General features: G+C 43.3%; 1 protein-coding gene across 1 annotated transcript in view; it reads right to left on the reverse strand.

Moving 5' to 3' along the window:
• Positions 1 to 894: 894 nt before the first annotated feature.
• LOC145353662 (CCN family member 2-like) overlaps positions 895 to 23449 on the reverse strand; it is a 32725-nt gene continuing 10170 nt past the window's right edge. Inside the window, exons 3-5 of the mRNA XM_080204429.1 lie at positions 19049 to 19297; positions 7544 to 7758; positions 895 to 2022 (exon numbers count right to left, since the gene is read on the reverse strand). Of these exons, the coding sequence (XP_080060555.1) occupies positions 1771 to 2022; positions 7544 to 7758; positions 19049 to 19297 (716 nt within the window). The 3' untranslated portion in view covers positions 895 to 1770. The remainder of the gene's footprint in view (positions 2023 to 7543; positions 7759 to 19048; positions 19298 to 23449) is intronic.

Raw genomic sequence — 23449 nt, forward strand, 5'->3', positions numbered from 1 at the left:
AACATATGAAGCAGAAGAATAAGTAGCACAGTGGTTAGCACTGCATCTCACAGCTCCCGGGACCTGGGTTTAATTCTGGCCTTGGATGACTGCGTTGAGTTTGCATGTTTGCCTCGTGTCTGTATGGGTTTCCTCCAAGTGCTCCGGTTTCCTCCCACAATCCAAAGGTGTGCAGGTTATGTTGATTGGCCATGCTAAATTGCCCCCTACTGTCCCAAGATGTGTAGGTTAGTGGGATTAGTGAGTAAATATGTGGTTACAAGTATAGGGCCTGTGTAAAATGCTGTGCACTCATGTAAAGCTGAATAAACTAGGCTTGTACTCGCTAGAGTTTAGAAGAATGAGGGGAGATCTCATTGAGATGTATAAGATGATGAATGGGATGGATAGGATAGAGGTGGAGAGACTCTTCCCGCTCAAAAAAGACAGTAGGACTAGGGGGCACAGCCTCAAGATAAAGGGGAGGCGGTTTAGAACGGAGTTGAGGAGGAACTTCTTCACTCAAAGGGTGGTGAATCTCTGGAATTCTCTGCCCATTGAAGTGGTGGAGGCTGCCTCGCTAAATATTTTTAAGAAGCGGGTTGATGGGTTCTTGATAAGAGAGGGGATTAAGGGTTATGGGGAGAGGGCGGGAAAGTGGAACTGAGCCACAACAGATCAGCCATGATCTTATTGAATGGCGGGGCAGGCTCGAAGGGCTAGATGGCCTACTCCTGCTCCTATTTCTTATGTTCTTATGTAAAGCCATGGATTAAGGGCGAATTGTGTGATTTTTGCTCTTGAGCGATAAGAAAAACTAAATAAATAGCCTCATTTAAAAGTTGTGCAAGTAAAGAATAATTAGAATGAGTTATTCAGAGCATTAGTGTGCATATAAAATGATGAAGATAGATAAATGAGTACACATCTTTTATTTACATAGTTAAAACATTCCTTACCACTTGTTAGGTACATGTGAACAGTGACACCTCTTTTTAATTCATTACTATAAAAAAGTAATTGATGATAATGTGTACTGATATATACAGAAATTTACAAAAAATACATTTCTCAAGGTGAAAGTTTGAGAAAATAGTCTTACAATTTTGATTGCTGGTATACAGTCATGCAAGTAGCATTCACTCTTAATTAAACATATAACAATTTATTGTACTATGATTGATTGATTTGAGATAAATAGTCTATCTTCAATTATGCTGTAGCTAGATGTCTCTTGTATTGTGATGCTTCTGAGTGTTCACACTCACATTCTGCTAGGTGAAAGGTCTGGGCAGTGTTCCTGTAAACTCCAACATTGTGCAAATAGTGCAGCCCTGTGACATCCTGTAGAGGGAGCTTATAGCCCAACAAATGAATATTGGGGTGGGGACTTTGAATCCTCAGCTAGTCTAACCGAGGTCGTCAGTTAAACATCAAAGATGTTCACGTAGGTTTTATATATGTTTCATGCATTACAGCAGCAATGAGCAATATAGCTTCAGTATCTTGTGGAACAGAATTTTAATATTTCTGCAAAGCAATTAGTGGCTGATATGTAGTCAGGGAAAGTGTTCACTTTGAATATTTATGCTATGAGATTACGCTACTCAGTGCTGGTAACTCAATTTTAAAGAGGTGCTCTGAATATTAAACAGGAGCAGTTGTATACCTACTATTTCCATCTATGTTGACACGTTTAAATCTTCAGTAGCGTGATTTTTTTTAATGCTGTACAGTCTTGTATGGAAATAATCTGTTCCTTAGTGTTGCAGCATGTTAGAAGATTCCAGCTTATTTGTAAGCATGCGAGCAGTTATAATGACAAGCACAGGAGATGATGAACATCATTTGCTGTTTCACAATCCTGCCATGCTTACAGTTGAACTCCACGAGTTCTGTTCTGGTTCTATGTGGAGTGCAGCAGCGTCCATCCGAGCAAGAACCACAGTACCTGGGTCTATAAGACTTAACACTTATGCAGTTGTTGTATTCAAAGTGAATTGGTTGAGGTGCCCTTGTTGTTGGTCTGCAAATCTTCCTTCTCTGAAAAGAGGACATATGTCGTGTGTGATATAAACAGAACACAAAAATAAGACATGAAAAGCAACTATCTGGATTGAAACTACATCTCACTTGTGGTCTCTTTATATTGTCCAATACGCGCGACATCTCCAATCACGGGGAGGCGATGGCCTAGCAGTATTATCGCTAGACTGTTAACCCAGAAACTCAGCTAATGTTTCTGGGGTCCTGGGTTCAAATCCCACCATGGCAGATGGTGGAATTTGAATTCAATAAAAAATATCTGGAATTAAGAATCTTCTGATAATCATGAAACCATTGAGAACTGTCAGAAAAACCCAATCTTCTGATGACCGTGAAACCATTGAGAATTGTCGGAAAAACCCAACTGGTTCGCTAATGTCCTTTAGGGAAGGAAATCTGCCGTCCTTACCTGGACTGGCCTACATTTGACTCCAGAGCCACAGCAATGTGGCTGACTCTCAGCTGCCCTCTGAAATGGCCTAGCAAGCCACTCAGTTCAAGTGCAACTAGGGATGGGCAATAAATACTGGCCAGCCAGCGATACCCATGTCCCTGGAAGGAATTTTTAAAAGTCCTCAATTTCAGAGCTGCATAATGATAATTGTCTTTAACTGAGACAATTCCACAAATAACAGAACACTGTAACAAGACAGTGCAGAGCTTCACAAATACAATCCAACTACTATACAGGGGACTTGGATTTCGCATTCATCAGCAAATGAAAGGTGCTAGCTTTTCATTACACTTAGATTTTCTATGGGCTTTTGCACTGATGTTTTGATGTTATCTAAATAATTGCAGCCACTTGCAATGGCTACCCACTCCCGCACCCTAACCTTCTGTTGTGCCCCAATGATCTCTCTTATTTTCCTCCTATTTCTCTTCCCCATACTGTTCCTCAGCGATATTATCCAAAAGCACAGCATTAGTTTTCACATGTACACTGATCACTCCACTTCACCACCACATCTCTTGACTTTTCCACTGTTGCTAAATTATCAGACTGCAGACTGGATGTCCAGCCTGAAGAGCAGAAATTTCTTCCAATTAAACATGAGAAAGACATGAATCTTTGGTTCTCATGCAAACTCCCTCGCTGTTGGAGAGAATTTGACTGAAATTCCTCTAAGTGTCAGGCTCAGGCAGAAAAGCGGCGTGAAGCTCTCCAGCTCCGCTGACCAGTTTCCTCTCCAGATTTTGAGCCTCTCAGTCTTTAAAAAAGATGCATGGATGCGGTTCACACTGTCACTCTGGCACCTACTCCACTGAGATTGGAAGGCCATTTCTAAAGGACGCCCCAATCAGAACACAAAGTTAACTTCCCCTTCTACCATGGCAGTATCAGGGGCACCCCTACCCCTACCTCCTCCTCACCCCATGCCTTCCCAATCATCATTGGCATCCCCACCTCCCCCCTCAGTGCCTCCTCTCTCCCACCAGCACACATAAATGAACCACCATCTCCATGGGATCCTACAAGGACCAAACACTTGGCACTAGCCCCAGCAGTCCTGGCAGTGCCAACCTATGCCGAGGGGCAGTTCCAGGGCAATGATCAGCCATGTCTTCCCAATGCTCCCCACCCCGGAGGGGGGTTGCTATACTTACGCTTGAGCACCTGGAGGGATCCCCTTGACTGTATCTCGTTTGGCCAAACCTGTTGTAAATCCTGTTGGCGTGGTGTCACGTCAGCGAGGTATGAATATTAGTGAGGGGAGGGATCATGTGGATTATATGAAATGTTTTTAAATCTATTGGCAGAAACCTTGTGTTGTCGCTAGCAAGGGGTGGGGATAATCGGGAAATGTGATTTCTGGAGAGAATTGCGTTTCTGGATTCTTTCCGGATTCTGTGCCCATGCTGGTCATTTTGTGCCAGAGAGTTTGGGTTCAAAATTGCTCATTGACTCCATGCTTCCCCTTGACAACAATCTGAGACTAAACTGTTTGCGACCTTAGTTTCATACTTGACACCGAGATGGCCCTCTGCCCAAAAACTGCCTTGCCTAATTTCATTGGTCTTGGGTGGGGCAATTTTCTGTACCCCCTCCTCAACGCTGGCTCCCTGGCCCATCATTGGCTGGCTTGTTAATGGGGTTTCCCAGTGTTTGCACCTCCTGCTGCCAGGAAACCCAAGGTGGGCTCTCGCCATGAGAAGGAACTGCTGGAAAGTATAGCCGTGGGTGCTTTATTACATTAAAGTTGCCATATAAATAGTTAAGTGCATGCCCTCAATAAGGGACCTAGGTCCGGTGTACGTCATTAATGAATCAGATTAGAGAATCTTTCTGAGAGTTATAAAGTCTTAACCAGGAAGGATAAATGTGAGGTTATCCACTTTGGTAGCAATAATAGGAAGACAGATTATTACACAAATGGGTGTAAGTGGAGAGAGGCGGATACTCAGCGAGACCTTGATGTCCTTGTTCATCAGCCGCTGAAAGTAAGTGCGCAGGCACAGTAGGCAGCAAAGAAGGCAAATGGTATGTTGGCCTTCATAGCCAGAGAATTTGAGTATAGGGATAGGAATGTTTTACTCCAATTGTATAGGGCATTGGTGAAGCCACACCTGGAGTACTGTGTGCAGTTTTGATGTCTGTAACTGAGGAAGGCTGTTCTTGCTATACAGGGAGAGCAGCGAAGGTTTACCAGGCTTAATATTGGGATGACAGGCTGTCATATGAGAAGAGACTAGGATTATATTCACTGGAGTTTAGAAGAGTAATGGGGAACTTATAGAATCATAGAAACCCTACAGTGCAGAAAGAGGCCATTAGGCCCATCGAGTCTGCACCGACCACAATCTCACCCAGGCCCTACCCCCATATCCCTACAATATTTACCCGCTAACCCCTCTAACCTACACATCTCAGGACACCAAGGGGCAATTTTAGCATGGCCTATCAACCTAACCGGCACGCCTTTTGACTGTGGGAGGAAACTGGAGCGCCTGGAGGAAACTCATGCAGATACGAGGAGAATGTGCAAACTCCACACAGACAGTGATCCAAGACGGGAATCGAACCCAGGTCCCTGGAGCTATGAAGCAGCAGTGCTAACCACTGTGCTACCGCGCCGCCCGCTCGTATAAACTTATAACATTCCAACAGGGTTACATAGGGTAGATTCAGAAAGAATGTTCCCAATGGTGGGGGAGTGCAAAACTAGGGGCCGTAGTTTGACGATAAGAGATAAACCTTTCCGACTGAGGTGAGGAGAAATTTCTTCACCCAGAGGGTGGTGAATGTGTGGAATTCACTACCACAGAAAGTAGTTGAAGTCAAAATGTTGTCTGATTTCAAGAAGAAGTTAGATATAGTTCTTGGGGCTAAAGAGATCAAGGGATATGGTGGGGGGAAGGGAAGAATCAGGATATTGAATTTGATGATCAGCCATGATTGAAATGAATGGCAGAGCAAACTCAAAGGGCTGAATGGCCTACTCCTGCTCCTAGTTTCTATGTTTCTAAGGGTCGGTTAAAACAATCAACTCAATGTCAAATCAAGTGCAGAATGCCAAGTAAAGCAAGAGAAACAAAGATGGGGTTGAGAGAGAGGTAATAGAGACATCAAGAAAACATTTTTAAACAATTATCTTAAACCTCCAACAATAGTTCAGAAATGAAAACTGAGACACTGCACTTATTAAAGTTAATTTTCAATACCACTGAGGTTTTTTGACAGCAATTAAAATCTACCACACCATTAAAAATTCACTTTGACTTACATGGACAAGCCTTGACTTTTCTTGGCATACTCACGAGGGAGGGCCGCGCTGCGGGCGGGTCACAAATCTCTCACTCCTGCTGTTGCTGGTTTGAGGGAGCTTGCTGTGCACAGACTTCCTGCACCACTGCCTCAGCTGTCCTGACGAACCTCATTGTGAGAGAGTGGGTTGTGATGGGTGGGTGACTAGTAGAGTGCCCCAGGGCTCGGTGCTGGGGCCTCAGCTATTTACCATTTATATAGATGATCTGGAGGAGGGAACCGAGTGTATGGTGTCGAAATTTGCTGATGACACCAAGATTGGTGGAATGGCAATTGTGCGGAGGGTGTGGAGAGTCTGCAGAAGGATCTAGATAGGCTAGGCGAATGGGCCAGGAACTGGCAAATGGAATTTAATGTTGGCAAGTGTGAGGTTGTCCACTTTGGTAGGAATAATGGTAGGAAGGACTATTACTTACGTGGCAAAAAACTGCAGCAGGCGACGGTGCAGAGGGACCTCAGGGTCCTTGTGCATGAGTCGCAAAAACCCAGCCTGCAGGTGCAGCAGGTGGTCAGGAAGGCGAATGGGATGCTGGCCTTCATAGCGAGGGGGATTGAATATAAAAGTAGGGAGGTCTTGCTGCAGCTGTGTAGGGCACTGGTGAGGCCGCAGCTGGAGTACTGTGTGCCGTTTTGGTCGCCGCACTTACGCAAGGATATTTTGGCCTTGGAGGGAGTGCAGAGGAGGTTTACTAGGCTGATGCCGGAGTTGAGGGGGTTGAGCTATGAGGAGAGGCTGAATAAGCTAGGCTTGTACTCGTTAGGGTTTAGAAGAATGAGGGGAGATCTCATTGAGACATATAAAATGATGAATGGGATGGATAGGATAGAGGTGGAGAGACTCTTCCCGCTCAGAAAGGACAGTAGGACTAGGGGGCACAGCCTCAAGATAAAGGGGGGGGCGGTTTAGAACAGAGTTGAGAGGAACTTCTTCACTCAAAGGGTGGTGAATCTCTGGAATTCTCTGCCCGTTGAAGTGATGGAGGCTGCCTCACTAAATATTTTTAAGACGCGGGTTGATGGGTTTTTGATAAGCGAGGGGATTAAGGGTTATGGGGAGAGGGCGGGAATGTGGAACTGAGCCACGACAGATCAGCCATGATCTTACTGAATGGCGGGGCAGGCTCGAGGGGCTAGATGGCCTACTCTTGCTCCTATTTCTTATGTTCTTATGTTCTTATAATGGGGGTTGGTGAGGCTCAGAGAACAGCATTCTCAGTTGGCCTCGGGCGGGATCGTATGAACCTCGGACTGATGTGCCGGTAAAATTCCGCCCTTTATACCCCTTCCATGTATAGCAGTGCACAATTGTTATAGCACAGCTTCTGGAGGAGCACAGCAATTGAGATGACAACATCCGGATTTTCAGGTTTAACTGAACCATGTACAGCTCCCAAAAGTTGCTTTCTGATTTGTTCTTTAATGATGGTGAGTTCTGATAACCAACCCATTATTTTTACTGTAATCATACTGTCACACAAACACATATGCTTAGCTTCTAATAACGCTTGTTTATATTTTTGGCTGAACCCTTTGCTTATGCTGTGAATACTCAGCTTTCTACTGTTCTCTTTCTTTTGGTAGAAGGGTTCTCATTCACCACATATAATCAGTTTACATAGAGTGTTATATACCAATACTTCAAACACTTAACTACCAAAGCATCGTTTACTTTCTTAATCTTATCATAGTGTGCTTCATCAACAACAATTTACTGAATAAATTGCTAGCTAAAAGATAAATAATTATTATTACCATATGAGCTTGTTCTGGCTGGCTTTGTTGGCATGGTCTCACTATACAAAGCTGACTTTGTGATTCCAAAATACAAAGGTGATTCTTGTTGGAAATCCGAGTAGATACTCCTATTCCACAACTCCTGGAACAGGCACTCCACTCACTGCTTTGCTCTGGGCAGTTGTAAGGTACATTGGCAGGATATCTTCCATAGAATGCTTCCGATCTAAATGCTGAAGTTAAAATAAACGATAGTCTTAGTTATTTCAAAATTAGCTATAAAATTAACTAATAATTCATGCATTTATTTAAGCTGTTAAAAATATGAAGTGCAAATTTAAGTCTAATACTTTAATAGACTATTATATTATAATTGTAAGATACAAATTAAGGTATAAGATATACATTAAAAGCACGATTGGGAATTGTTAATGCAAGCATTTTTAAAATTATTCATTCATGGCACTGGCAAATAATGATTATTTCATTATTCATTCATGGTAACGGGGCATCGTTGGCAAGTCAGCATTTATTATCTCTAATTGCGCTTATGAAGGTGGTAGTAAGCTGCCTTCTTGAACTGCTGCAGTCCGTGTGGTGAAGATACACCTACAGTTCATTAGCCAGACAGAATGGAGCCTTTCATATTGAGAATAGAAGCAGTGAGAGGGATCACTGATGATGACCTGAACTTTCCTCTTAACTATGCTGTTAAATATGTTATCGAGCTGTGTCTGCTGTCTGCCAATGACTTTACCTGCAGTGTTGACAATTCTGGCCAGATTACTTTTGCATTTCACACTTAGGTTACCATGTTGAATGTTAGGATGCTCTCTACCAGACTCTAAAGCATCTTAACTTGGCGCCACAATGGTTAGCACTGCTGCCTCATGTGTGTTAATTCTATCCTTGGGTGACTGAGTGGAATTTGCACATTCTTACCGTGTCTACGTGGGTTTCTTACGCATATTCCAGTTTCCTCCCACAGTCCAAATATGTGCGGGTTAGGTTAAGTGGCAGTGTTAATTGCTTCTTAGTGTCCAAAGCTGTGTAGGTTAGGGGGATTGGCAGGGTAAATATGTGGGGTAATGAGGATAGGGTCTGGATAGGATGCTCTGTTGAAGTGTTGGTGCAGACCCGATGGGCCAAATGGCCTCTTTCTGCACTGCAGGGGTTCTATGATGACTCACTCCAAATCCCTTCAGTTTCTGAATTAAAAACAGGTGCTGGCTAGCTCCCTTAATATACAGCTTACCTTATGGTCTATATGTGTTCCCAGATACTTGAAATGCTCTAGAACCTCTACTGGTTGATCATTACGCACACAGGCAGGCCAATGCTATACAAAGGTAGCTGTTTGGTTTTATCTACATTGATCTGCAGAGCATGCAACTGACACCATTTCTGAAGGGTGACTGCATGTTCAAAGTAACTTCCTTCAATTGTCATTTTATCTTTGAATAATCATTCCACCAAAGCTATATCATCTGTATCTGATCTGCACTCATCCAGTTAAGTGGAGAGTATTCCTTCACAGTCCTGATATGTGAAAAGTCAAGTGAGTTACACACCACAAAATATCCAGCTTCTGACCTCCTCTTGGAGCTACAGCATTGAAGTGGCTGCTCCAGTTAGGTTACTGGTCATGGAAATTCACAGGATGTTGGTGGTGTTGCATTTAATAATGGAAATGGCATTTAATATCGAAGGCATAATGCACACTTGCTCTTGTGGAAGACAGCACTTGTGCAGTGAGAACACTGCTTGCTAAGTGTTACTGCTTAAACAATAGCTACACACAACTAAAAAAAAATTCTGTTTTGGGCTGGCTTCATTCATACTCACTATGATAAGCAGCTCACATGGACAGGTTCACAGCACGTGAATGAACAATATAGTTCAAGCTAAAATAATAAGCAATAATGGTTAATTTTGACGGTCAGGCCTTACTTGCATAACAATGATCACCTGCCCAGGCATGGGGAATTTTGATAGGACTGAGAGGAGAAATTTTCAGCTCAGATCTCCAGTATTTACAGTGTGAACGCACCCAAAATATGGATGAGGTAAACCCACCATGGTAGCTGGGAATCTAAATTCAGTTAATTAAATAAATCGTGAATAAAAATCCAGAATATTGGTGACTGTAAAGCTTCTGAATTGCCATTTTTTAAAAAAATCTGGCGGGTTTACCTCAATTAAACATAAACACCTATTATTTACCAATGTTCCTTGGGGATGAAAATCTAATGACCTTACCAGGTCTGACCTACTTACCCTCTATAACATAAGATACAGGAGCAGTGTAGACTATATACTAGACCTCGAATCTGCTCTGCCATTTAATACAATCGTGGTTGAACTCCAATTTCCTCTCTGATGCCCATATCCCTTCATTCTCTGAGAGACAAAGATCTGCCTTAAAGATAGCCAACAAGGGAGCATCCATAGTCCACTGGGGCTGAGAATTCCAAAGATTCCCAACGCTCTGACTGAAGAAATCTATCTTCATGATCTGCCCTGAATCCTGAAACATTACTCCAACCAGCGGAAACAATTTCTCAGCACCTACCCTGTCAAGCCTCTTCAGAATCTTGTAAATTTCACTGAGATCACCTCTCACTTTTAGGTCCAGCTAACTCAGCCCAGCATCTCAGGACAACCTTCTCATCTCAGGAACCAATCTAGTGAGTCTACAGTACACCACCTCCAATGCAAGTAAATATGGAGACCAAAGCTGCGCATTGTCTAATCTTACCAAGCCATGTACGAGTGTACGAAGTCTTCCTTATGTCTGTACTCTAATCTCCATGCTATTTGCCTTCCTAATTGCTTGCTGGACCTACATGCTAACTTCGTGCTCCTGCTGAATATGCCCAAGTTCCACTGAGAACAACATTTACAAGTTACTAGTCTATAAAAAAAATTCTGCTTTTCTATTCTTATAACCAGAGTGAATAACTTCATACTTCCCCACATTATACTCCATTTGTCCAATTAACTTGTCTACATCTCTTTGCAGTCTCTTTGTCCTCTCAGCTTACATTCCAATCTAGCTTTCTATTGTAGACACGCTGCTGTCTGTCTCTTTGCCTAAATCATTAACACAGATTGTAAATAGCTGAGGCCTGGCACTGCTCCTTGTTGTACGCCACTTGAAAATGCTTGTTTTTCCCTATTCTCAGCTTACTATCCATTAACCAGTCCTCTATCCACAATATATTGGCCACAATTCTATGAGCTTTTAGCTAGTGTATAATCTTTTGGCATTTGATTGAATGCCTTTGGAAATCCAAGTATACCCCATTTACTGGTTCTCCTTTATCTGCCCTACAAGTTACATCCTCAGAAAAAATCAAGATTGTCAAACACGATTTCCTTTTTGTAAAACCAGACTGAGTTTGGCCGATCATACCATACTTTTCTATGTGCATGGTTAAGACTTTCTCAATAATAGATTCCAGCATTTTCCTGACAACTGTCATCATGATAAGTGGCCTGTGGATCCCCATTTACTCTTGCTCCTTTCTCAAATAAAGGTGTTATGTTTGCTAACTTCCAATCAAGTACAATAATCCTAGAACCTAGGGGATTTTGGAAACGCAGCTCATCCAGTACCTCTGCTACTTACCTCTTTCAGAACTCCAAGAATACAGCTCCTGTGGACTTGCTGAATTTTAGTCCCTTAAGTTTTTTTCAACACTTTTTTTCTCCACTAATATGAATCCATCTTTAGCTAACATCTTCTTATGTAGGACATTAACAAATCTCTTCTAGAAGGCCATATAAATAACATCTATGAGTTCATCATCACCTTCTCACGGGCAATTCAGAATGGGCAATAAATGCCTGCCTTGTTAGTGACGATCACACCCCATGAATTAATAAAAAAGTCCACTAATTTAGCCACCATTTCAAAACATTCTAATAGTTCTGTCAGGAATGGCCTACCCTTTCCACATCCATGCTGCCACTCTCTGATCAGCTGAAAATTTTCAAGGTATTCAGTCACCCTATCCTTAATTATTAACTCTGGCAATTTCTTGACAGCAGTGTTAGACTAATTCAGGATGTCATGCTCAATTTTCCAACCTGAGGTTACAACCATCCACAATGGTCTTTGACCATGTTAACTCCCCCAACCCAACACCCTCTCCACATACAAACATTTCACTCTTCTCTCCCTTCATTCCAGTTGCTTTTTCTCCGATAACAACAGATCTAAGGCTGCAACGTTTCCCTTAATAAACATCCCCTCAACTGCTGCATAGGCCCTCGCAACAGTCACAAAGAGCAGTCCTGAATTCACAACTCAAAATTCACAGTCTTGTTGCTATCTTTTTTTTAAACTGTAGCCACTCCCTCAGTCTTTACAATCTTACTGCTTCTCCTTCTCTGCATACTCTCCAAAATGAACATGATGAATGTGCTTACAGCTGGATAATAGATACCAAAGTTTTACTAATTTTCTTCAAATCCTTTTGCAGATGTCTGAGGGATGATGAACAATAGGAAGAGGATTTGAAGAGGATTAGGGGAAGGGATTATTGCCTCTACCTTGGCACACACTAAGTCAGGTGCAGGAGAAAACCATGCAGTATTGGGCCAGTAAGCTGCTGAAGGCATTGATGCAGACAAGGCTGACACAAGCCCACAAAGGGTATCCGTCTTTCTTAATATCGACAATCTATTTCCTCTCAACCCTAAAAGTAAATTGCATAGCATTTCAGTATTAACAATTCAGAAAGCTGTCAAGGATTATAAACCTACAATAACACTTGTTTCTTTTCCCTACCTGTATATTTTCTTCATTCCAGAAGAAGATAGGAAGCTCAGGATCTGGAGGAGTACCCTCCCAAAGAACCAGTGTCATTTGCGCAATCTTCTCCAACACCAACCCAGAGACTGACACCTCAGTTGGGATTGAGTCGAGTAGAGGCAGATGCATAGGAGAGTTCACCATTCTGCACATCATGTCTTTGCTAGCTCTCTGGAGAAGCAATAAACTTGGAGCCACCCCTGCCCCACCCCTTCTCCCTGTTGCCTCATACATTCTTCCTTTTCAGATAATAATCCCATTTCCTCTTGAATGCCTCAATTGAATCTCCACCACATTTGCTGGCCGTGCATTCCAGATCCTTGTGTCACCACGGCTTCTTTTACTAATAACTGTAAATCTATGCTCTCTGGTTCTCGATCCTTCCACCAATAGAGAGGGTTTCTCCCTATCTACTCTGTGCAAACCCCTCATGGTTTTGAACTTCTTTTTCAAATCTCTTCAATACCTGCTCTTCTCCAAGGAGAACAGTCGCAACCTCTTCAATCTATCTACAAGACTGAAATTCCTCATTAGAACATAGAACATTACAGCGCAGAACAGGCCCTTCGGCCCACGATGTTGCGCCGACCAGTTAAAAAACAATGACCCTCTAACCTAAACCAATCCCTTTCCATCCATAAACCTATCCATGGATCTCTTAAACGCCCCCAAACTAGGCGCATTTACAACTGCAGCAGGCAGGGCATTCCAATCCCTCACCACCCTCTGGGTAAAGAACCTACCCCTGACATCCGTCCTATAACTACCCCCCCTTAATTTAAAGCCATGCCCCCTCGTGCTAGCTTTCTCCATCCGAGGAAAAAGGCTATCACTATCCACCCTATCTAAACCTCTAATCATTTTATATGTTTCAATAAGATCCCCTCTTAGCCGCCTTCTTTCTAACGAAAACAACCCCAAATCCCTCAGTCTCTCCTCATAGGACCTTCCCTCCATACCAGGCAACATCCTGGTAAACGTCCTCTGCACCCTCTCCAAAGCCTCCACATCCTTCCTATAATGTGGGGACCAGAACTGCACACAATACTCCAAGTGCGGCCGCACCAGAGTTGTGTACAGTTGCAACATGACGCTGCGACTCCTAAATTCAATCCCCCTACCAATAAGCGCCAGGACACCGTATGCCTTCTTAACAACCTTATCTACTTGATTCCCAACTTTCAGGGATCTATGTACACATACACCTAGATCCCTCTGTTCATCCACACTATTCAGAGTCCTCCAGTTAGCCCTATACTCGACACATCTGTTATTCCTGCCAAAGTGAAATTACCTCACACTTCTCCGCATTAAACTCCATCCGCCACCTCTCGGCCCAGCTCTGCAACCTGTCCAAGTCTCCCTGCAAACTATGACACCCTTCCTCACTATCTACCACACCTCCGACTTTGGTGTCATCAGCAAATTTACTAATCCACCCAACTATACCCTCATCCAGATCATTAATAAAAATTACAAACAGCAGTGGCCCCAAAACAGATCCCTGAGGCACACCACTCGTAACTGAACTCCATGACGAATACTTACCATCAACCACCACCCTCTGTCTCCTATCTGCTAGCCAATTCCTGATCCAATTACCTAGATTACCCCCAATCCTATACATCTGCATTTTCTGCAGAAGCCATTCCTGGAATAATTCTCGTGGATCTTTTCTGCATCATCTCTAATGCCTTCATCTCTTTCCTAAAGTGTAGTGCCCAGAACTGGATGCAATCCTCCAGTTGAGATTGAACCATGCTTCATATAGATTTAATGTAACTTTCTTGCTTTTGTAAACTATGCCCCATTGGTAAAGCTTAAGATGCTGTTTGCTTTATTAACCGCTCCCTTACCTGTCTTGCACTTTTAATGACATGTGTACATATACACCAGGGCCCACTGCTCCTGTACCTGCTTTACAACTGTACCCTTTATTTCGTTTCTCTGCATTCTTCCTACCAGAATGTATCACTTCAGAGTTCTCTGCATTAAACATACATTCGCTACTTGTCTGCACATTTCACCAACCTGTCTGTCCTTTTGAAATTCTACATAATCCTCCTCACAGTTCACCATACAGGCCTACTTCCAACTTATCTATCGTCCATAAACTTTAGAATTGTGCCCTTTGCACCAAAATAAGGATTTATATAAGGAAGAGTAGGGGTCCAAAAATAACAACCTGGGGAACTGCACTTTAAACCTGCCTCCGGTCTGAAAAACAACCATTAACCACTACTCCCTTTTACCTGTCATCTGGCCAATTTTGTATCTATGTTGCTATTGTCCCTTTTTTTCCACGAGTTCTAGGTTTGCTCAGAAGTCTGTTGTGTGGTTTTTTATTTTGTGTGGCCTTTTCTCAGGAGACAGGAATGCCCAGGATCTGGCTTTGCAGAGGACAAGCCCAGGTGCTAGTTCTGGAAGTTGAAGATACAAACCTCAGAGACTCAGCTTCCTTGATGTGAACCAGGAGTTGTCAACAGTACTGAACAGCCTGCTTGCAAGTTGCCGCTGCATGTCCAAGACAGCACAGTTTTTTAAAGTTTATTTAGTATCACAAGTAGGCTTATATTAACACTGCAATGAAGTTACTGTAAGAAAACCACAGTTCCATTCCAATATGTACAGCAGTCTGCCATCTACCATAGTCTATCTGATCACCTCTGGGTTAGATACAGTTAAAATTTGTTAACAGGAATCTGGGGCCAGAATTTTCTGGCCTTTCACACCTTGCCCCTGCTGCTGCCAGTGAGAATGGAGAATTTAGCACTCAGCCAAATCTCCATTCACTGCAGCGAGACTGGAGAATCCCAGCTGCAGGCGAGGTCGGAGAATCTGGTCCTGGGTCAGTAACTTCACAAGCTCTGAATGAAGTTCAAGCCTGCTGCCTTACAGCTGATTGTTACCTGCTGATTTCAACACAAGAGATATGGATTTCCAGAGTGCTGATGATTTCATACAATCCCATTTTCATTTCTCCGATCATAGCCAGACCATCTCCACTTATGGCTTCTCATCTTGCTCTTAAATCGTTGCTTCAAATCCATGAAGAATGTGTGCTTGACCCCCTCATCTTCCACATCTACAGGCTGCTTCTTGGGAAAATCATCTGACGACATCTATCCCTTAACATCCTCCAGCCCTACATTCACCCTCAATCTGCCCCTTTGTTTTTCTGTTTGTTAGCTCCTTCCCTTTGCCTGCTTGGAGGTATTTAAACCCAACATTCTTATATGCTCCTTAGATCTCTAAATTCTCAGCAACAGCTCTTCTAAGGCCACCACCTCCCCCTCCTTTGGCTGTGGCCAAATTTTTGAGCACATTTCCAAATATTGGTTTTAATGCTCATTTTTGTCTGATTCTCCTCCTATGTTTCGCTTTCCTAAATAGTGCTATATAAGTGGAGGTTGGTATAATAACGCTTGTGCAATATGGAAAGGTCAAGAGTTAAATGCTTAATAACTAAGGAAAGAGCTAGTATGTACACTGCACACCTGGCTGGGCATTTGTTTTAATTATCAATTATGCAGATTACCACCAATCCTCAAACAATCGAAACGGTTCCATCCTGCTCCACATACTAAAAATGGGTAAAATATTGGCCATTATTCAAGACTATCTGTTTGATTGTTTTGTGCTTTTAAACCGAGGAACATAGAAATAGGAGCAGGAATAGGCCATTCCGCCCCGCAAGCCTGCTCCGCCATTCAACATGATCATGGCTGATCCTCTGGTAGGAATTCTCTGGTCTTGCATACTCCGTTACCACTGCCAGTGAGAACAGAGAATTTGCCGGACCAGATAATCCCAGCCACGGGCGAGGTCAGAGAATTCCAGCCTCTATCTCAGTGCCATATTCCCACTTTCTCCCCACACCCTGTTATTTCATTAAAATCAAAAATACTATCTATCTCTTTCTTGAATACGTTCAATAACTTGGCCTCCACAGCCTTTTGCGGCACAGAATTCCACAGGTTCATTACCCTTTGACTGAAGAAATTAGTCCTCATCTCAGTCCTAAATGGTCTATGCCTCATCTGGACACTGTGTCCCTTGATTCTAGATTCCCCAACTAGAGAAAACTTCCTCCTTCAATCTAGTCTGTCCAGTATTTCAAGTAGATCTCCTCTCACCCTTTTAGACATTAACAAATACAGGCCCAGTCGAATCATTCTCTCCTCATAAGACAGTCCTGCCAACCCCAATGACAGCCTAGTGAACCTCTGCTGCACTCCCTCTATGGCATATGTATTGTTTCTTGGGTAGGGAGGCCAAAATTGCAGGCAATACCCCAGGTGAGGTCTCACCAAGGCAGGAAGACATTACTACTCCTGAACTCAAACCCTCTTGCAATGAAGGCTAACATGCCATTTGCCTTCCTAATTGCTTGCTGCACCTGCTGCTCCATTTTTATTTCTTGGTGTACAAGGACACCCAGATCCCTTTGTACATCCACACGTCCAAATATATCACCATTTTTTCACACCAAAGTATAACATCACATTTAGCCATGTCACACTGCATCTGCCATCTGTTCGTCCACTCACTCAACTTGTTAAAATCACTGAAGCCTCCTTACATCCTCTTCACAATTCACGGTTCCACCCAGTTTTGTGTTGTCAGCAAACTTAGAAATGGGGGGCCCGATTCTCCCAAAAAAACTCTAAGTGCTGATTGGTGGGAAAAATGGTGTAATTCACAATTGTTTTTACACTGGGAGTTCAGACTCGAATTGCAATGCACAGGGTATGGGAGATTCATGAATAGAACATAGAACATTACAGCGCAGTACAGGCCCTTTGGACCTCGATGTTGCACCGAACAGTGGAACCAATTTAATGACCCTCCAACCTAAACTATTCCAATATTATCCATATGCCTATCCAATGACCATTTGAATGCCCTTAAAGTTGGCGAATCCACAACTGCTGCAGGCAGGGCATTCCACACCCTTACTACCCTCTGAGTAAAGAGCCTACCTCTGAATCCGTCCTATAATTATCACCCCTCAATTTAAAGCTATGTCCCCTCGTGTTAGCCATCACCATCCGAGCAAAAAGGCTCTCACTGTCCACCCTATCTAACCCTCTGATCATCTTGTATGCCTCAATTAGGTCACCTCTTAACCTTCTTCTCTCTAACGAAAACAACCTCAAGTCCCTCAGCCTTTCCTCATAAGACCTTCCCACCATACCATTAAAAGCTCAGGGGACAAGGCCTATTCACATCAGAGTCTGACAGTTCTGGGACTCTGTGCGTGCGCAGTGATCCCGAGCTGTCAGGCTGCAGTTTGCTGGCCAGGTCCATTGCTGGCCAGCCTGAGAACCTGGAGTGCTGCCCTTTGCAACACCACCACGCCCGATCGTGGCCCGCACAAGTGTTCCCGGACAAGCCCCACCTCCCCCATCCCAGAGCACCACAATCTTCAGCCCACCCCCGCCAGCAGTGACAATCCTGACCCCCTCCCCCCCTCACCCCGCTCCCCCTCACCAAGGGAGGCAGACCCCTCACCCCCCTGCACCTCCCCCCCTCCCCCCACCCCCAGCCTGCCCCAATCGTTGGCTTCCCTCCAGCCCAAATCAATTCTATCTGCAGAGTGGCAGCGGGACCTCCCACCCTCACCAATCACCCCCTAGGCCCTGCCCAAAATAGGCCCTCCCCCCGTCCCATCCCCTAGGCACCAGCCCCTTGGCACTGCCCGATAGCAGGTGGGCAGTGCCAAGGTGCCCCTTGGGCATGGGCACTTTGCCCCTTGGGCGGTGCTGGGGGCACAGGCTGGCACTGCCAAGGTGCCCATTCCCATGGGGCACTATCCCCCCACTGCCCAACCTCTTGGGGGACTCTGATTGCCTCTCCTTTATTCCAACGGGGCCTCCCGTTAGTTCCCTGAACATGGGGAGCTACTCTTAACCCTGCCAGAGTGGCGGGGTGGGAGATGCTATCGGGCCCGGAGAATCCAGTCCTGGGCCCGATAATGACATTTAAAATAGATTAAAAATAGATTTAAATTACTTGTTCTCCTGCTGGTTTCCAGTGCAGTCCCAACTGCACCTGCTCTCCGGCTGAGAAAGACACACATGCGTCTGGAAAGCACGGGCGAATTCCGCGAAATGGATGAGACATGCATCTCCCAACTCGATGCGCCAAAAAATGTGCCCATCAGGGTGAGAGAATTGGGCACATTACATTTGGTTCCCTCGAACAGGCTATTTATACATATATATCGTGAACAGTTGGGCCCAAGCACTGATTCCTGCAGTACCCATTAATCACTGCCTGCCACTCAGAAAAAGACCCATTTATTCCCACTCTCTGTTTCCTGTCTGTCAACCAACTATGCCAAGACATTACCATCTATCGCATGTGCTTTACTTTTGCCCACTAATCTCTTATGACAGAACTTATCAAAATCCTTCTGAAAGTCCAAATACACCAGTTCTCCCTTACCTATTCTACTAGTTACGTACACAAAAAAATTCCAGTAAATTTGTTGAGCATGATTTGCTTTTCATAACTGAAGCTGTTTAAGTGATATACTGAACTATCTAAATATGATTTAAAGCACTCTGGTACAGGACATATTCCTACTCTGATCACCTAGGCTGCCAACCAAATCAATCATTACAGTCAGCTTCTACTGTTCCTGTAACATGGGAGTGTTGAAATGTGTTATTATTTGCTAAAGAACATGGAATAATTACCTGCCAAGGCATTGCCAAAGACACCATTGTCTTGCTTCTCACATATCCATTGTGGACAGCATTCCCCTGGGATCTCAACACGTTTTGGGTAAGGACAGTCTGGCCCAGGCAGACGGACGTCTTCACTACAGCGGGGGATGCAACCAATCCCTCCATCCGAACACCAACAGTGATATTTACAGCTGGGCTGGAACACATCTCCATCGTTATAGATCACCCCATTGTATTCACATGTTCCAGTTTCAAGGGCTAGACACAATTTAAAAATGTTAATAATTCATATCTCATTTACACTGAATTTCACCATAATATAGTTCAATATGTTGAAAAATATAACACTATTGCTTTATATTATGATAGAATATACAAGGCAAGGTATATGTGGTCACCAATGATGTCCATTACTCACACTTACTTGCAGAACTTGAATAGGGTTTTACACTTGCACTTGCACTAATGGGTAGCGATAACCCAGACCAGGCTATTAATCCAGAAACTCAGCTAATGTTCTGGGAACCTGAGTTTGAAACCCACCGCGGCAGACGGTGGAATTTGAATTTTTTTTAAATCTGGAAGTAAGAGTCTACTGATGACCATGAAGCCATTGTCAATTATTGGAAAAATCCATCTGGTTCATTAATATCCTTTAGGGAAGGAAATCTGTCATCCTTAGCTGGTCTGTGATTCCAGGGACACGGCAATGTGATTGACTCTTAACTGCCCTCAGGCAACCAGGGATGGACATTAAATGCTGACCAGCCAGTGACGCCCATGTCCCACGAATGAATTAAAACAAAACTGTGAGGGAGTCAAAACAATACCTCGGCCTCTAATACAGACATGCAACCGTGTGAACAAGATTAGCACTTTGGGTGGAATTGTCATCTTGTACGCCCCCGCCACTGCTGCCAGCGAGGACGGAGAATTTGGTGCTTAGCAGCGTGACCGGAGAATCCCAACCGCAGGCAAGGTTGGAAAATTCTGGCTTCTATCTTATGAACAAACCAGTTTGAAGATTGATCAGTAAATCAGGTTAACACACCCAGGAGGTGTCCATATCAGTCAATGATGTTAGAATATCTGATTCAATGCCCAAATTATATTAGGAAATGAAGTGGAGGGATTGGGAGGGAGAAAAAGAAAACAAGATAAAGAAAGTAAGTTTTAGGTCATTTAAAAATATAGGAATGAAATACCATGGTTGTGAAAATGAGCTTTCAGTGTCAGAGATTTATTGGCAATAACGGATGCCAGGATTTTCTGGGACAGGACCAGTAATTCCCACTCAAAGCCAATGGACCTTTGGCTGGTCTGTCAAATTTTCTGTCCCAACCCGTGAGAACTCTGCCATGGGCGTGACTGGAAAATCCCAGCTGAAGACTTAAAACGCCATTAAATTTCAGTTTCCGCTCCAATGGGGAAAAAAAACGCTATTTTGTTCTGGTGTGTTTGCAGACTATCTAGTGGGCAGCAAATGCAACTTTTGTGCACTGTCTGTTAAGTAGGGTGCAGCTTCTGGAGGAACAGGCTGGCTAAAGGAGCAGTTTCCCAGATGTGTTTTCTGGAAATCGCCATCTAATTTACACTTTAATAATGGTGGTGCTGATAGCTACAAAATTACACTCACTACAGAACCAGGGCCATTATATGTCTTAATAGCCTTTGACAAGATATTGGCCTGGACTTTGCAGCAAGAATAATGATGAAGCCATTAGTGTTCCCAGTTACCATGGCGTAACTAAGGCAGCAACTTCTGGCACCTGCACTTGCGCAACGAAAGGCAGAAATCCGGAAATTGCTGTCAGATTTCCCTGCTTCTCCAGAAAATTCATGCCGAGAGATTTGGCATTAAAATAAATGAAAGGAGATGAAAGTGTAGTACTTACACACTGGATATTCATTAAGAATGCCAACAGAAAATGCCAGGACTTGTATCAAGTGCAATTGTATCTTAACAGCTTGCTAAGTAATTATCGACAAGCAACCTCTTTAGAGCTAAAAACAAATTACATTTATAAATGTGGAGCTGCAATCCTTCAGAACTTAATTATTTTTGGAGATTTTTAAAAAATTATTTGTTATTTAGTTTTTATTTTTGTCCTTTTATCTCTCTCTTAATCCCGCCTCCTTCTTTTTGTTTTCTGTCGATTATTTGACAACAGTTAAATATTCTAACTTATATTTCCTGATTTAGATTCCATTGGTCAATTTTAGTTTTATTCAAGTAGGTGGACTCAGGCTCTACATGCCACAATGGAGATTCTTTATCTTGAGTGGTTTAAGAAGACATGCTATTGGTTGTCTTGTTTACAGGTCCCATGTCTCCTGAAAAAGCAACCGCACTGTTTGACACTTAGCAACCATAGGATACCACTCAAAAGACCACAGAAACCTGTGGGTAACTGCAAGCACAATGAATGGAATGTGTTTGTTGATTCTCCACTGACCACAAAACTTGAGTCATATCAAGGGCAGAATCGTCACTTATTGCCTGCATATCCGTAAACTGGTGCACAGAAGAATGCATTGATGATTCAGTTGGGTGCACAATTATGATGCTTCTGTACTACAAAGTGTTCATTTGTATTTTTATGGCACCTTTCATGATCTTCGGACACTCCAAACTGCTTCACGGCCATTGGTAGTCTTTAGTTGCTGCGGTAACCCCCAGGACTTAGATGGGGAATCCCTGATTAACCTCCCAGTAGGGCTCATGGTTGGTAATTATCTTAGTAAGAAGTCTCACAACACCAGGTTAAAGTCCAACAGGTCTATTTGATAGCAAACACCACTAGATTTTGGGGTTTTGCCCCTTCGTCAGGTGAGTGGGGAGTTCTGATCACAAACAGGGCATATAAAGGCACACACTCAGTTTACAGAATACTGATTAGAATGCCAGTCTGGTGTTATGAGACTTCTTACTGTGTTAACCCCAGTCCAACGTCGGCATCTTCACATCATGGTAATTATCTTACCAGGTGACACTCGTAGCTCAAGCCCTTTATAAAGCAGGCCCCTGAGTGGCTATGGTGCTGTAACGTCCCAGTTGGGACCTGTATACATTCACCACAGGCTTATGGTTTTGCTTTGCTTTTACTTCGTGTCCTGAGTTATTATAGTTGCTAAGCCTGCCCCAGCACCCACCCACCCCCATTCCTCCTTTAAGATGCTCCTTAACCAAGCTTTTGGTTCTCTCCCCTAAAATTTCCCTATGTAGTTGGGTGTAAAAGTTTGATTGATACCTCATGTGAAATGTCCTAGGATATATTTGACTATTAAAAGGTGCCGTAAAAATACCAATTATTTTTTAAAGTGTTATCACGTGTAGTGGGATTTAGTTAAAAAAACATAGTTGCACTGTGATTTAAATGTGCTCTTTACAAATCAATAATGTTCTGATAATTTTTGAACTTTTGTTGCTGTGAATCAGTGAACACAGAAGCAAATGCAATCAAGGTGCGAGAGTTGGCTAGAATAGAATAGAATCTCTACAGTTCAGAAGGAAGCCATTCAGCCCAATGAGTCTGCACTCTCTGACAGAATATCTCATCCAGGCCTTCTCTCTGCCCTTTCCCCGTAATCCCACACATTTTCCATGGTTAATCCAGGTAATGTACAACTGAACACTAAGGGGAAATTTAACATGGCCAATCCACCTAACCTGCACATCTTTGAAATGTGGAAAGAAACCCACGCAGCCACAGAGAGAATGTGCAAACTCCGCACAGACAGTCATCTGAGACAGGAATTGAACCGGGGTCACAGGTGCAGTGAGGCATCAATGCTAGCCACTGTGCCGCCATGTCATCTCTCTGACCAATGAAACAATGTATTCTTCCACTAGATTTGTGAGTGAAAATTGCAGTATTTCCAGATCCATGCTGATTCTGGGATTTCATAGAAATTCCAGATTAAATACCAATGCAGACAGAAAAATAATAAACCTTGTACCTGTTTTAAAAATAGGCAGCAATATTCTGCGAGAATATATGTAATGATTATTTAATTTAAAATGCCTCTAAATGAAAACAGGCAGATGTAACATTGATTGTCACAGAGGCTCTGAAACCTCATGTTTTATTAAGCCACAAGATAAAGTCCAGCATCAGAGAGTAAACTCAGTGAATATCTATATCTGACTGGGTCAGACGGTGAAAACTGTTAGTGGATTGAGACAAACAATACATTATATGAAGGCTGATCTAGGAGTAGATATGTTGATAAACATTTAAAATCCAATTGACCTAAAAATGTGTGTGTGTGTGTGTGCGCGCATGCATGCACATGTGTGTTCCTGTTAAAACAACTGCCTCCTTAATTCCATGGTTTTGTGTGCTGATGCCTGCCTGAACACATAACAGGGAGGCTTAGCAGAGTGCAATACTAGCACATGTATTCTAC

The sequence above is a fragment of the Carcharhinus amblyrhynchos genome, chromosome 16 (genome assembly GCF_965287045.1).
Source record: "Carcharhinus amblyrhynchos chromosome 16, sCarAmb.v2.hapA, whole genome shotgun sequence".
Lineage (NCBI taxonomy): Eukaryota > Metazoa > Chordata > Chondrichthyes > Carcharhiniformes > Carcharhinidae > Carcharhinus > Carcharhinus amblyrhynchos.